This window comes from Aquarana catesbeiana, linkage group LG02 (genome assembly GCF_042186555.1).
Source record: "Aquarana catesbeiana isolate 2022-GZ linkage group LG02, ASM4218655v1, whole genome shotgun sequence".
In the NCBI taxonomy this organism is placed as follows: Eukaryota; Metazoa; Chordata; class Amphibia; order Anura; family Ranidae; genus Aquarana; species Aquarana catesbeiana.
Window position 1 is genome coordinate 676568766 of NC_133325.1, and position 16017 is coordinate 676584782.

General features: G+C 40.1%; 1 protein-coding gene across 21 annotated transcripts in view; it reads left to right on the forward strand.

Annotated features, from left to right (window-relative positions):
* Positions 1-16017, forward strand: part of RAP1GAP2 (RAP1 GTPase activating protein 2) — a 1157030-nt gene that overhangs the window by 1098908 nt on the left and 42105 nt on the right. For all 21 annotated transcript variants that reach the window (XM_073616723.1, XM_073616725.1, XM_073616724.1 and 18 more), the window contains 2 exons: positions 6758-6895; positions 10797-10909. In XM_073616723.1, coding sequence (XP_073472824.1) covers positions 6758-6895; positions 10797-10909 — 251 coding nt within the window. The remainder of the gene's footprint in view (positions 1-6757; positions 6896-10796; positions 10910-16017) is intronic.

Consider the following 16017-nt stretch of genomic DNA (forward strand, 5'->3'; position numbering starts at 1 on the left):
GTCCAGAGCTTAGTAAATGAGAGGATCTCTGCTGAATTCCATCATTCAATCATGTGCAAGCAAAAATGCTGTTTTTTTTAAATTTTCCCTGCATTTGATTGGATAATCTTTGCAAAGTGAAGCTTTGCCTCATTTACTTAGCTCTGCAGCAAATGCCCTTGCTGAAGGCCACTTCCCTTGCAAAAAGCAGTCTATTTCCCTTTAGTAAATCAACTCCAATGTGTCATGATACATATGTGAGAAATGTAAAAAATAATATATATAAGAAATGTTTTTGTGTTATCATTCATATTCTCTAAAAAATGGCCAAGAAATCATAAATTCTGCAGGGTATGTAAACTTATGAGAACAACTGTGTATATATATATATATATATATATATATATATATATATATATATATACATATATACAGTTGTTCTCATAAGTTTATATACCCTGGCAGAATTTATGATTTCTTGGCATTTTTTAGAGAATATGAATGATAACACAAAAACATTTCTTTCTCTCATGGTTAGTTAAATCATAATGGCAACATAAACTCCCAAATGACCCTGATCAAAAGTTTACATATCGTGGTGATTTTAGCCTTATAACATGCACACAAGTTGACACAAAGGGGTTTGGGCTATTATAGGTATCCATCTTCCCCTGTGATCTGTTTGCTTGTAATTAGTGTATGTGTATAAAAGGTCAAAGAGTTTCTGGACTCCTGACAGACCCTTGCATCTTTTATCCAGTGTTGCACTAACATTTCTGGATTCTGAGTCATGGGGAAAGCAAAATAATTGTTAAAGGATCTGCGGGAAAAGGTAGTTGAACTGTATAAAACAGGAAAGGGATATCCAAGGAATTGAGAATGCCAATCAGCAGTGTTCAAACTCTAAACAAGAAGTGGAAAATGAGGGGTTCTGTTGAAACCAAACCCCGGTCAGGTAGACCAACTAAAATTTCAGCCACAGCTGTCAGGAAAATTGCTTGGGATGCAAATAAAAACCCACAAATAACTTCAGGTGAAATACAGAACTCTCTGAAAACATGTGGTATGGCTGTTTCAAGATGCACAATAAAGAGGCACTTGAAGAAAGATGGGCTGCACCAGAAGAAAGCCATTACTACGCAAATGCCACAAAGCATCCCGCTTACAATACACCGAACATCACAGAGACAAGCCTCAAACCTTCTGGCACAAAGTCATTTGGAGTGATGAGACCAAAATTTAGCTTTTTGGTCACAACCATAAACACTACATTTGGAGAGGAGTCAACAAGCCCTATGATGAAAGGTACACCATTCCTACTGTGAAACACGGAGGTGGATCGCTGATGTTTTGGGGATGTGTGAGCTACAAAGGCACAGGAAGTCTGGTCAAAATTTATGGCAAGATGAATGCAGTATGTTATCAATAAATACTGGAGGAACATTTGCATTCATCAGCCATGAAGCTGCGCATGGGACGTACTTAGACATTACAACATGACAATGTACCGAAACACAAGGCCAAGTCGACCTGTCATTGGCTACAGCAGAATAAAGTGCAGGTTCTGGAGTGGCCATTTCAGTCTCCTGACCTCAATATCATGGAGCCACTCTGGGGAGATCTCAAACGTCCAGTTCATGCAAGACAGCCCAAGAATTTACAGGAGCTGGAGGCTTTTTGCCAAAAGGAATGGGCAGCTTTACCATCTGAGAAGGTAAAGAGCCTCATCCACAATTACCACAAAACACTTCAAGCTGTCATTGATGTTAAAGGGGGCAATACACGGTATTAAGAACTGGGGTATGTAAACTTTTGATCAGGAATATTTGGGTAGTTTATGTTGTGATTATGATTTAAAAAGAGTAAACACAGTTGATTGATAATAAATAGCTTCAGCCAAACACTAACCATGAGTGAAAGAAAAGTTTTTGTGTTATCATTCAAAGTCTCTGAAAAAATGGCCAAGAAATCATAAATTCTGCCAGGGTATGTAAATTTATGAGCACTATATATAATATTGTATGTATGTTTTTAATTTCTGAAAATACATTTTCTTCTAAATAGAGCAATTGATTAAAATAAGAAATGTTTTCCATTAAACATGAACACATATATAGAGTGCTTTCTCTAATTGACATCTCATGACCAGATGGCATGTTCAAATACTGGGATCCCTGCCAGTCCTGACATTTACTGTGCATACTAACATCTGCAGAATGGTTAATTAAAGCATACAGCTCTGATTTTTAGCAGTATTTAAATTTCAAACCTCAGCCTTTGAGTTTGATCAGCATTTACTCAACACCCACCCCCCAGCCTCCACCCAGTAGCTGAGCCGCTTTAGCTGGCATGGCTATCTGGCAAGGCATTTGACTTGTAATAATATACTAGGCGCCCTTTAATTGCTTGGGAAGGCTGTCTTCATTAAAAGGCCACTTTCAATTGTATTTTGATTTTAGACAAATAAGGTGTTAAAAGGCATTTATGCCTTAAAGTGTTATGTTATTCTCTAAATCACAGGAAAGTAATTTGGATGGATCTGTTTTACAGCAGTACAGATTAGTTAAATGGGATGTGCAGGCAAAAATATAAGCATTCTATGGAGATTGCTTAGGGTTAAACCGTATTGCCAGAGATGCGTCTTTAATTAATGAGTGCCTTTTTTTGCAATGCATACTCACTAGAATCACTGTTAAGACCAAGAAAATGTGTGCTTAGTGATTGGCCCAGCACTATCACATGGAGTGTGGGAGAGTCCTAAGCTAAACTCAGACTGACTTGGAGCTTACACAAGGATACTTCTTTTTTGCTTCATCTGTTGTTTTGTCCTACATGTACAAATTACTGGTTCACTTGAGTGTAAAAATAATACATGAGCCAGTACGTGAGCGTAAAATTAATAAGGCTTCATGAAGACTTACACAGATGGTAACAGTGACCTGCTATGGGTTCAAATTATATGTAGCCTGTACCTTCTAAGCATGTCTTTGTGTGTGGCCACTTCTCTTCCTCATAATGCCTAGCCTGTCATTGGTGGGGTAGGACAAAGACAGAAAATACATCCCACTGAGTCCTACCAAGCTTACACATAAAAAACTATTCTGGTTGTCAGGTTTGGAAAGTCAGGTAACACAAATGTAGCACCCTCTACTTAGGTAGGTGCTAGAATAGGATTTTTTGTGTGATAGGTAAGGTAAATTTAGGCAGACCTGGCTGGCAGCCAGGCCTGTTTGTTTTGATTTGAGCTGGGAGTGGCTCAGTCCAGCAGCTGGTGACTCACAGGCAGCATCACTAAGACCTTCCTCTTCTTTCTAGAGCCTTCTAGAAGGTACTAAAAAGAGAGAAGGAGAGGAGAGGCGGAGCTGCCTGGGGTACTCTAAGGAGCCCTGACCAATCCCCAACTTGGATTGGCAGGGTGCAGGCCTCCTTAAGCACCTGGGGTCAGGCCAGCTGGGGAGGAGTTCGGTGGGGTTGCTCAGAGCTTGAAGATGGAGTGCTAGGCTGTCGGGGTCTTTGAGGGAGCTCCCCAGTCGAGGGGGGGTGACCTTGGGCTCGGGGGTCAGGTGCGGACAGAGCCCTTGAAGAAAGCGTGACGGTTCTGGACAGGAGGCACAGGAGGAGCAAAGAGGAGTCAGGAGGCAGAGCCAGTGGAGTGGACTGTGTTGTCAGGGGCAGTGGAGAAAGGCAGCTGCAGCCAGGAGTGCTGGCAGGGCCTGAAGATGGGTTACTAGGCTTACTAACCAAAGATAGGACAGCTAGCACCAGAACTTTCTATTTTTTTGTTACACTCTAAGGGACCACGATCACTGCCTGCAAAAGGCAGTTGCTAAGGCATGGCTTAGTCAGAGTCAGACCTAACCATTGTGTGCTAGCTGATCCTGAGAGCTAAGAGTTGTGCAGGAGGAAAGAAGAGGAATAGTCTGCAAGCAAGAAAAGTGCTGGAGGAGACTGAAGTAGTAATATGTACAGGGAGTGTACATAGTTTGTCCCATGTGATTGTTCTAAATTTTAACCAATTGATTGTTCTAAAATTCACTGGGCATCACATATATTCCTTTACCCATCCAAGTTCTATTCCCTCAATAAAACACAAAAAAAAACAAAGCTCATGGACTGTTCATTGTCTTAGAGTGTTTGGGAAATGAATGCTGGGCTGCTCAGTGTGACAGATGGGCCACAACACTCAGCATCCCCTACGGGGGTAGCGCTACACAAATATTAGACCTCCTTCAATAGACAGTCTTGGGTCTAGCAGCCAATTGCTAAGCCTGAGCACAGTCATATGACAGAGGAAAGGGAGATCACCACTGTCCTTTCTTCTGACACCAGTCAAAACTGATCATTTTAGTAACAGCTGTGAAGCTGTGAGTTCCTCTTTAAAGTAAATAGTATCTGAATTTATAGAAGACTTTTTATATATATATATATATATATATATATATATATAATCAAATACGAGGGGTCTTCAAAAAGTTTCCACACTTTCATTTATATATTAGAGTTTAAAGAAAGTGCAAAAACTTTTTGAAGAACCCTCATACCAAATAGATGTGATGTGATACCAATGATTTGCTGCAATTAAAATATCTTGTTCATCCTAAAGTTTCAAGTTTCAAGTCTCTTTCAAGCTTCAGCTGTGTGAGGGATGCTCCAAACTGTTAAAATGTTAAAAAGTTATATTACAAAATATTGTAATTGCAGCAAGTTGTTGGTATCACATCCCATCTGTATGGTATATTGTATTGGTGTTGAGCCTGCTTAATGTGTACACCTACCAGTGAAGGATCTATCACCTTTTAACATGCAGCCCACCCAAATGAATAAGTGTGTGATATATATACTGTGTATATATATATATATATATATATATATATATATATATATATATATATATATATTACATGTACGTACTTTTGGGGTTGATTTACTCAAGGGAAACAGACTGTGCACTTTGTAAGTGCGGTTGCTCCAGAGCTTATTAAATGAAGTGAAGTCGTTCTTAATTTTTTTCCTTCTTCCATGTGATTGGGTATTCTTTGCAAGGTGAAACTTCGCCTCATTAACTAAGTTCTGGCGCAGCTGCACTTACAAAGTGCACTTTAGTAAATCAACCCCATAGTTAATTAGAATTGTGTTTACTTTCAAATGGCCCATAATGTTACTCCTGTACATATGTGCAGTATTTTAGCAAGTTTAATGATAAACTTTGAGAAATGTCAGAAATGTATAATAATACATTTAATATATATAATACATTAATACATATAATAATACATCCACCAATAATATGCTGCTCATTACACAAACTAAACAAAATAAATCTGTAAATGCCATGTGGAATTCCATGCTCTGAAAGACTCTAGTAATGAACAATTATGTTCACCTCATCTGCAGTATAGACCCATAATGTCATTAAATGCTGAATCAAGCGTTTGGGTATGATCTATCCTTTCCATAAATACCAGCACATTTTCCTTAATGCCATGCATTTATATTTGTGAAATGACAGCTATGTAAAATTGCACTTTAGTAGTCATTTATTCCAGCCTGTGTATTGGCATAATAAGCAGAATTAATGAAAAATGCTCTTTCTGTTCATGCATATATTAACTTTAATAATTAATTGTGAAAACAAAGCTTAAAGTAATTGAGGCCAGCAGACTGTTAATGTAAAAGCACTCTTGACCAATAGCTTATAAATATTTAAAATTATACAAATAGTAATGGATGGTGCTGGAGAACAGACCCAATGATTAGAACACATTACCAATTACCTCTCTACACACTCCTTTGTGGGTAAAACCAAAAATGTTGATTTCACATATTTCAGTACATTTGGTTGGCCACTAACAATAGAAAAATATATCAGCCAAGAACTAAGCACCCTTTTAGTAATGTAGTAATCTTTTGGCAACCAATACTGTGTTCATTAGTCTGTCTACTTAACTGCTGACTAATATTTACAAGCGGTAAAACTGATCTGAACATCCTTGCATAATCAAACAGTGTAATGGTTAACATCACAGGATAATAAACCATAGCTTGCATCAGAAGTGTGCATTACTACTTTCAGAGACTTTCCAACATGTTGTACATGGAGATGATGCCCTACCACATTTATACCAATGACATGTTACATGGTAAGCTAAGTCATGCAGATGTGGGCTTGAGCAGGGTCCTCTCTTAATGGGAGGTTCACCACTTTTTAAATAGGCCATTAAATTTACCTCTGCTAACCTGTGGTTGAATGTCATGGGGCTCACCCGTCGGTGATATTTCAAATTTATTGTGAGTCCAGAGGGCTGAATTACTTGGCTCTCTCCTTGCCATGTGGGAGTTATGGATGTTCATGCAAACCATTATGGGTTTCCACTCTTCCCTATGTCTTTTTACATTACATAGCAATTAAAAATCCAACCAGAGTGATGTAACAGAGATCCCCTTGTAATAGCCACAGGAAGCAGAAACACATCTAACTACTGGTGTCCTTGACATAGGACATAGGAAAGGGTTAGTTGATCTATTTTTTTTTTCATATACCAAAATCTGAAATATCTTGTCAGTAAGCTAGGTTTTAGGAATTAAAATTTATTGAAAATAATCAATGTATTCTATTTATTTATTACGGGTACTTGTAAAGCGCCGTCAATTTACACAGCGCTTTACATATATATTGTACATTCACATTAGTCCCAGTTTTTAAACAAGTTGCATTAGTAGTCACCTTAAACCCCCCAAAAAATATATTGGTTTTATTTTCTTTGTTTTCTTTTCCAAGAGAGCTATCCGAGTCCGCAGCCATTCCATGGAAACCATGGTGGGAAGCCAGAAAAAGCATCAGTCAGGGGGATTATCTGGAAGTTTGAGTGGAGGCATTGTGCATACGGGTGCTGAAATGACAAAAACCACCTTCTCTGTAAGAATTGCATTACAATTGATTTTTATGATGATGGTTTTGTTTTCAATTCTGTTTGTTAAATCTTGTGAGTGTCAGGGCTTACACTCTGCACTGATGTGAATCCTCTAGCTCCACTGTAAGGATCACCCAAGAAAGGCAATAGACATACCTGAGAAGTGTAGGCTGACCACTGGCTTTCCATAGGGCAAAGCATCATTGAACCAATCAAAAACATGACATTGTATGTCCAGAACAGGAACCACGCTGGGTCCCCTTTGGAACAGGTAAGACCTAGGAGCTGGATCTCTGGAACAGCACCCACATAGGATTACACAGGAAGAGATAACACTGGGAGATAGATTTGTGGAACAAGACCTACACAGGATCACACTGGAAGCTAGATCTGTGGAACCAGGTTCACTCTGGAACACTGCAGATCATATAAGATCTTTTTGCTGGATCAGAACTTTAAAATGGTTTGAGGATGGTCCTACAAGAGAGAAAATGAAACGGGATCCCCTAGGGTGCGGAGTTCTAGGACCAGTCAGTATTCACCAGGGACCTCCTTGTAAATGCTGACCCACAGGTTCACTCTGTTCTAAGCATCATGGATCAGACAGAACACAGAGCAGGATAACACCATGAAAAAGCAATGTAACAGGTGAGTGGTCTGTGGATTGCAGCAGAGCAGAGTGTGTCATCAGGATGACCTGGTAAAAGTGTGTGGGCTGCTCAGGCTCGATAGGGAGGAGGTATGTAGACAGTGCATCTGCAGCTGCTGCTAGAGTGCTGACAGGGGAAGGAGCCAGTCCTGGCTATTCAAAGGTTCAAGAAAGCAAGGGTAACCCCTGGAAGTCGCACATCTATGGTGTCCTACTGCAGTGAATGGAGTGGCAACCTCAGCCTGGACTCTGACCAGGCCACACCCCAAACGTGTTTCACTCTGCCCCCCCGGAACTTAGTCATGCGGATCCCCATGACTAAGCTACGGGGGGGACAGAGTGAAACACGTTTGGGGGGCGTGGCCTGGTCAGAGTCCAGGCTGAGGTTGCCACTCCATTCATGGCAGTAGGACACAAAAGATATGTGACTTCCAGGGGTTATACTTCTTTTCTTGTGTCACCAGAATACAGACCAAAGGTCAGAACAAAGAGCTCATGTAGATAACCAGAAAACAAGCACGTGATCAGGACAGGCAGCAGATACGGATAACCAGAATATAACCCAAGGGTCAGGGAAGGCAACGGACCAGATTCTAGGTTACAAGCCAGAGGTTAGGGCAGGCAGTAGCCATGAATACCAGGATATAGGCCAGAGGTTAGGGTAGGCAGCAGACACATACACCAAGTTACAAGCAAGAGGTCAGGGTGCTGAACAGGCTTGGCAAACAACCGGCAGAAAGCTACGCTGCTCAAATTTGACATGTCCCATCGGGGGGGGGGGCCACTGTGGTTTACATGGGTACAACAGTTAGAGTAAAACCCAGAAGTGTACGTGGGCACGTGCCATAAAGGCAGAGGTGGCACTGGAATGTGGTAGGTAAGTAGTTCTGACAGTGGGTCTAGCAGAATAAATACAGTTAATTTGTATTATATGGCTGAAACGAATGGCATAATGTGTATTGGGTAAGGAGGCCAAATGCAAATATTTTTTATTTTATACCAGTATGGCACTGAGTTATGACCAAGGCCTCATAGGCTAAAATGCATCAACTGATCTTATCTGTGTTTGTACACTGTGATTTTTTAATAAAAATGAAGACGTTTTAAGACTAAAGACTGGTGTACGGATTATCTCTCTGCATGGCACTGTTTCCTGATGATCACGCAGTCAAGTGTTAAAGTCTAGCCATTTTTTTTTTAACATTTTGGATGGAGTAGGGAAAGATTATAAACTCCCTTGGCTTTCTATTATTATGTTGAGCTCTATTTACCTTCACCTACTGTCAAAGTAGCAATAGTTTCACCAGACCAGACATCTGGTGAAACTTGTAAATTGAGGAACCAGAAATGAGGAAAAACCTGCAAAAGAGTCACAGGCAGCAATAAAAAGCTGGAAGTGGTTCTAGGCTTCCTATACTCTTATAAAAATAGCATTTTTTATTTCCACCTCTGTCGCTTTTTCCCTTACTGGTTTTTCCCTTACCTCCTATCTGGTGAAACTATTGTCACTGGGATGGTGAGTGAGGGAAAATCTTCCTAATGGAATTCATATCATTAAAAACCGACATGGGTTCTTATCTTTCCCCAATTTGTTCAAAACTGAAAAAAAAAAGTTTTGACTAGATATACACTTTGTTATATTATTTAATTTAATAATAATATGCAGCTGATTGAATGCTCATAGGTTAGTACACTTGTACACACTAGTACAGTTTAGTACAGTTTTTACATCCCATGACACTCTGTGTAACTGTACTTGGGGCAGGTGGCTACTCCAAAAGTAATACGGGAAGATGGGGGAGGGTTGCCACCTTTTCTTCAAGCCAAACCCTTTAGCGATGCACAACAATTTTTTTTTGTAGTATACATTATAGCATTGTAAAGGATATGGGACACCTTTGGGAGCCTCATGGAGAATAGTATTGCCCCATTGCCCGTACTGGTCTGAATAATGTGTCCAGTTTTCAGAGGGACTAAAAACTTCACACATGAATCAAAAACTCGGACTGTACAGGTGAATACCAAACATGTGGCAACCCTAGATAGGGTTGTGCCAAATACACCTATTTTGAAACAGACCCTGCCACCTGATCCTGAGCATGCAGAGTGCCAAGGGATATAAACATTGCACTGGATACCTAGGTCAGACACTTCAAATCAGGCTTTCTTAAAAAATTAGGCACAACATTATATTTGGCATTAGTCGTACTAATTCAGAATTGCCAATGGGTTTAAAAAAAAAATAAAAATAAAAATACTTTTACTTTTACTTTTAAACCAGGCCAGGCATAGACAACAAATGATTTTGAAAGCATGGTTTTGGAGACCAGCTAATAATTAAATAGGTTATATTTAGATACCTAAACAGCACTGAAATTAAAAGCTATATAGACGAGTTTGTTCTTTATTCTGGAGTCATTAGGCTCTAGAAAAGAACAGAATGATAGAACACCTAACTGTGTACCTCCCAGGGATATCTATTGAAGGTTTGAAGTGACAGCCAAATTAGAACTATTCTTTTGCCCAGAACAAAAACAAAGCAATCCATGATTATAATAAGAGGAGCTCACAGTCTTTGTGTCTTATCTTTCGTTCAGCAATCAAAGAGACATTTTGCATATTAGAACTGCCCAATTGTGTTAGCATGTTTGCTTAAAGCAGAACTCTAGTCAAAGTTGAACAAAAAATGATAGCCCCTTAAATGGAAAAATTAAAATGGGGACTTTTTGTGCAATACCTATCTTTAATCCAGAAATGTTCCCCACAATACATTTTTTTCTGCCACTAAATTTCCTCAGTCTTCTATGGTAAATGATAGCCAATATTGTACAACCTTCTTCCTTTGAGCCCAGACTGTCACAGACCTGTCCACTGCCTGTGGGCAGTGAAATGAGAAGCAGCAGACTGATGAGCTCATTGTTTTGTCACTCTGCTTTCTTCTCCTATCAGCATGTTCCTGTGAGAACTTCAGCACATAAGCTGTCATTTTAATGCAGGTTAGCAAATGACAACAAATATCCGTTTTTCTAATGAATGTGATAATATGCCATTTTTATTTTACCATGTACAAAAGATAAATTGGTACGTGTGATGAACAAACACTTTCAAATGTTACTGAGTTTTATTTTAAGGATGGAAAAAGTTAGCCAACACTTTCCCTTAGTTGTCATGTACAGCGCATTTGTATTAAAGAATGTTCAAAAATGTGTATTGCCCTCAGCTAATATGCCTTGTTATGTTGTAAATGTGTTTTACAGCCCCCAGCTGTTGGTACTAAGACACAGTCCAAAAGCCCAATAAAACGGAGATCAGGTCTTTTCCCTCGATTGCACACAGGGCCTGAAACCCAATTGGAGGGCCGGACTCGTTGGTAAGAAAATGTTATTACTCTGAATTTACTACATGTTCATTCTGTCATTAAAGCGGAACTTCACCCAAAAGGGGATGTTCTGCTTGTTTGCTTCCTCGCCGCCCTCCACTGTCAGATTTGGCCCTTTTTGCTGGAGGGGGGAGGGGGAGCGGGTACTTGCTTTTGACAGGTACCTCCTCCCACTTCCAGTCAGATTGCCGCTGCGATCTGTGCGGAAGTCTGGCTCCCCTCCTTCCCCCTGAAGCCTTTTGGAACATATCACAGTTCCCAGAGGACTATGGGACCATTCACAAAGTGCAGCACGGCCCACGCATGCCCAGTAGGAAACTGGCTGTGAAGCCGCAGGGCCTCATAGCCAGTTTCCCTGACCTAAAATGCCAGCACCTGCACCCAAAGCCGATTGAAGAATCAGCTCATATGATGAAGACATTGCTGGATCCCTGGACAGGTAAGTATCCTTATATTAAAAGTCAGCAGCTACAGTATTTGGGGAGGGGATTGGAGCTCCTCTTTAAGTTCACTAATCGGTAGCTAAAGACGGAAGATTACATTGGGTTGACCTGTTTTGTCTGTAGAGAAATTGGCTGGGAAGAGATAAGCATATAGGCGTAAAAGAAAAATGTGTGGGCTGGCATTGCTGATCTCTCCTGTGAAAATGCAGGCTGTCTGGCCGTGTTGGTGGGTCTATGGCTTTAGTATTTCTTTAGTATTGAATCACTGACCCGGAATAAGCATACAACTCAAGAGTTCTATCTTCACTCTGACAACACTTAACGGCCAGCCCCTCAGAAAGTATTGAAACCAGAGGCAGCCAGGAAACTAGCATTTTCAGAAGGAGGTTAGTAATAGAAGCCTACATATGTTTTTAAAGGAAAACTGTTCTGAAAGAAACCTAACCAGTAGGTGTTACAACATACACTTGGCCATTTCTTAGTAGTTATTAGCTCACACACCTAATTTACTCCCAGTAGTTAATACAGCAAACACCTGCTTTTCTAGAAGTAGTTATTACATCATACACCTAGCCATTTCCCAGTATTTATTAAACCACACATCTGGCCTCATGCACACTGGGCATTTGCCCAGCCCCTCTGAACTCCTTTGCTTCTGGCAGAAAAAGGACATTTACAAAAAGGCACCTAAAGCTGTGTTTTGCAAATGCGTTTAGGCGCATAAAGTATTTGGGCATTCAGTCACATGGCCAAAATGTTAATTTATTCTGGCCATTGGAATGAATGAACACTCAAGTGCTAATAAGCATGCTTAGTGTTTAGGTGCATTTAGAGGCGTTTACATGCATTTAGGTATATCTAGCATTATTTCTGATCAAACGTTCTCCTGAACGCTCAAGTGATGGGTTTTTTTCTTCAACCTCTAGACACATGGACATACAGGCTAACTTAGAGAGGCATTTAGAGGCAGAAAAAAAACAGCATTCGCCTGTAAAAGCGGAGTTTTTGACTTCCAGTGTTCATGAGTCCATACAGCATACACCCGACAATTTAGTATTAGTAATTACAGCTCAGACTTGGCTCACTCTTAGTAGGTATTATAGCACACAACTTTCCATCTAGTAGTGATTATTACAGCACACACCTGACTATCAAGTAGTAGTTATTACGACACACATCTTATAGTAGGTATCACAGCATACACCTTACTGTCTCCTAGTAGTTATATTAGTATATGCCTGGCTATCCTCTAATAGGTACGACAGCAAACACCTATCTTGTAGTAGCTATTACAACACATAGCTGACTATCTCGTAGTAGTTTTTGTAGAATACACTTGGCTAGCCCCTAGTAGGTATTACAGCACATACTTGACTAGCAGTAGTTATTATGGAATACACTTGGCTAGCCCCTAGTAGGTATTAGAGCACATACCTGACTATCTAGTAGTAGTTATCATGGCACATACTTGGCTATCTCCTAGTAGTTATTGTAGCAAACACTCCTCATGTGGCTGCATAGGACACAGCTTGCTGGGTTCTTCTTTTAAACTAGATCTTTATTCTCATTTTGCATGGCAAAGTTAAAAAACAGAATTCATTCTGTATGATTGTGCAGAAATGTGTTTCTTGGTGTAGGCTCAATGCTGCTCTTTTCTTTGACATTTCCAAATGTTAGCTTCTATCTTTTAAAAAGGGAACTTTTGCAAAGTGTAAGAGGTTCTTGTTCTCCTGTCTTTACTTGTCATCAATGCATGGCTAGTAAGAACATCTTCCCTTACTAAGTCAAGGTACCTGCCTGGCAGTTTGCTCATAAACTGTAATAATCCTTTAGCCCCTGTTCATTGTATTGTATTACGGTAAAGTATGGTAATATAAATGAGGTCTTAAAATTAATTATATCTATAGGCATCTAAGCATCAGATGATATACTGTATAATTATGAATCTACAGCAGTTTTAATGTGCAGAAAAAAAATGTTTGCATAATGTGTGTCTATAATAAAAGGAATCCCCAATTCAGCATTAATGTATGCAAAGCAGCAATACTCTAGTGCTGGGGCAGTGAAACTGAATCTATTCAGCTTCAGTATGCTTTGCATCACTTACATGCAAGTCTACAATTAAAGTAAAGGCCTTGAATAGTAGTTTCTCTAAAGCCGCGTACACACGGGCGGACTTTTCAGCATCAAAGGTCCGAAGGTCTTTCCGATGGACTTTCGACGGAGTTACGTCAGACTTTCAGATGACTAGACTTGCCCACACATGAACGAACTAAAGTCCTTTCGAAAGTCCGTTGGTTTGAACGTGATGATGTACGAAGGGACTAGAATTAGGAAGTTCATAGCCAGTAGCCAATAGCTGCCCTTGCGTCCTTTTTCGTCCGTCGGACTAGCATACAGACGAACGTATTTTTCAACCGGACTCGAGTCAATCGGAAAGATTTGAAACATGTTCCAAATCTAAAGTCCGTCTGATTTTCGACAGAAAAAGTCCGCTGAAGGTCCGATGAAGCCCACACATGGTCGGATTGTGCGACGGATTTGTTCCGTTGGACCAGTCCGGTCGAAAAGTCCGGTCATGTGTACACAGCATAAGTGTTTTGCCTCCTCATAGGTTCCCTTAGGAAGTAAAATATATGTTTCTATGCTTTGACATATTTGGGTTCTCTGTTAAGGAATGACTTAGAGGACTAGATCAAATATTCATATTTCAATTATCTAAGAACCTAGAAAAACTTCAAAACAGAATCCTTCTAAGCACAGTCTCTAGGCCTCATGCACACATGTGTGTGTTCAAATACTCCTATGTAGGCTGGATCTTTCTGTTAAGAAAAACAGTTGCTAGTTTAGGTGTATAATTACATGAAATTTTGCGCATATGGCGTCTAGAAGGGTATGCATGCAAACGTATTCTATTGGCAAGAATAATCATTTATTCTAGCTACTAGAATCCATTTAGCTGCATTTATGCAGGTTTTTGAACTTCTTTGCACCTTTATGTGTAAAAAGCACAACTACACTTTTTCAAACAAGATAATGCTTTTGCTGTGCATTTAACAGTCATACACACGTGGATTCTTTTTTTTTTTTGCTCAAGCGTGCCATTTCCTATTATGTCATAACTGACTACAGAAACTTAACCCACTAAAGAAAAAAAAAGGTAAAAAGATACAATGTCCACCTTGTTATAGCAGGTAGTAATCAGAGATGGAAATACAAAAATGCACCTGTAATGGAGAATAAATTACTAATTAAAGGAAAGAAGAAGAAGCCAAATTGTAATCACTTCACAGGTGCTCTTAGTTTACTCTCATAGGAAAGCAGTTGATTATTCAACACTGTTATTTATTTAAGTGCATGTTCTACTTTTTTTTAAGTTTAGGATTGGGAGGGAGACATAGCACTTTTGTCAAGTTTCAAATACTATAGGGACATTTATTAAGCAAAATAGCAACAAAATAGATGCAAATCAGGTTGCTTGTCAGTTATCAGCAAAGTGTATTCAACAGTTTTAAGTGTATTTGCAACCACTGCACTTGCAATCCTAGGCAGCATATCAAAACAGATTTGCACAAGCAAAATTAGGAAATGGTCAGAGTCAGTTTTCCTGGTGTCTATATAGCATCTTATTGTACATAGTTAGATCCCCCCCAAATCCAATCCACTCCACTCCAATTCACGCCACAGGAGTTATAGCTCCATAAATGTTTGCCAAAATAATTCACTCACTATTTAATACATGTTTCCTTTGCATGCATTGCCTCCTGTTTAGCCAATTATTAACCGTATGTATGCTGCCATGTAGACACAAATGTGTATTTAAAGTGACAAGAGATGCCGCCAGACATGAATACTCACCCTTCTTTCCTGGTGCCTATCTATAGCTGCATATGTTCCTTACCTGTTTTGCATCTATGTAGAAGAATGGGGAGGCAGCTATCTAGCCAATCTTATATAAAGCTTTAAAAGAGTAGTTTTTTTGAGAATCATACTTGCCTCGGTGGATGGAGCATCAGACCAATGCTGCAGCTGCCCCCCGCCGTCTCTGCACTGAGAACCAAGCCACAGAACATCGCCGATGGCTTGGTTTTCACAGATCTGCGGGAGGAGAGCTGCTGACTGTCAGTCAGCATCTCTTCTCTGCTTCTCCATGCTCATTGGAGCGCTGAGCTGTGGAGGGGCAGGGAGAGGCTGTCTCAGTGTCTCAGCGGCCTGCTGAGACTGCCATCAGTCATGGCAGCTGGCGGATCCAGACTTCTGAAGTCGGGGTGATGCGCTGTCTCGACTGATGACAGTGACGTCAGCGGAGAGCCAACTTCAGAATGAATATGGGTCACAGGAGTTTTGCACTCCTGTGACCCAAAGGAGAAGCCCAGCCTAGAAAGCTCAGGCTGGACGTATCTTTTAATTGTTCCTATGGGTAAGGGCAGGGCACACAACCTTTTGTATGCTGCCATTAATAGGTACTAGGAAATGAAAACTCTGGAAGGTGAGTATTCAGTTCTCCTGTGTAATGCTCCTGTTTAGCATTGGCTTGGGACAGAATTGATAGTTACCCCCCTATATGTGTATTCACTGGGAAAAAATCTGACCTCATGCCTTTGTATCTTGAAGAATACTCCATGTGCTTATGTAGGAGTGACCTGAATGCAATAA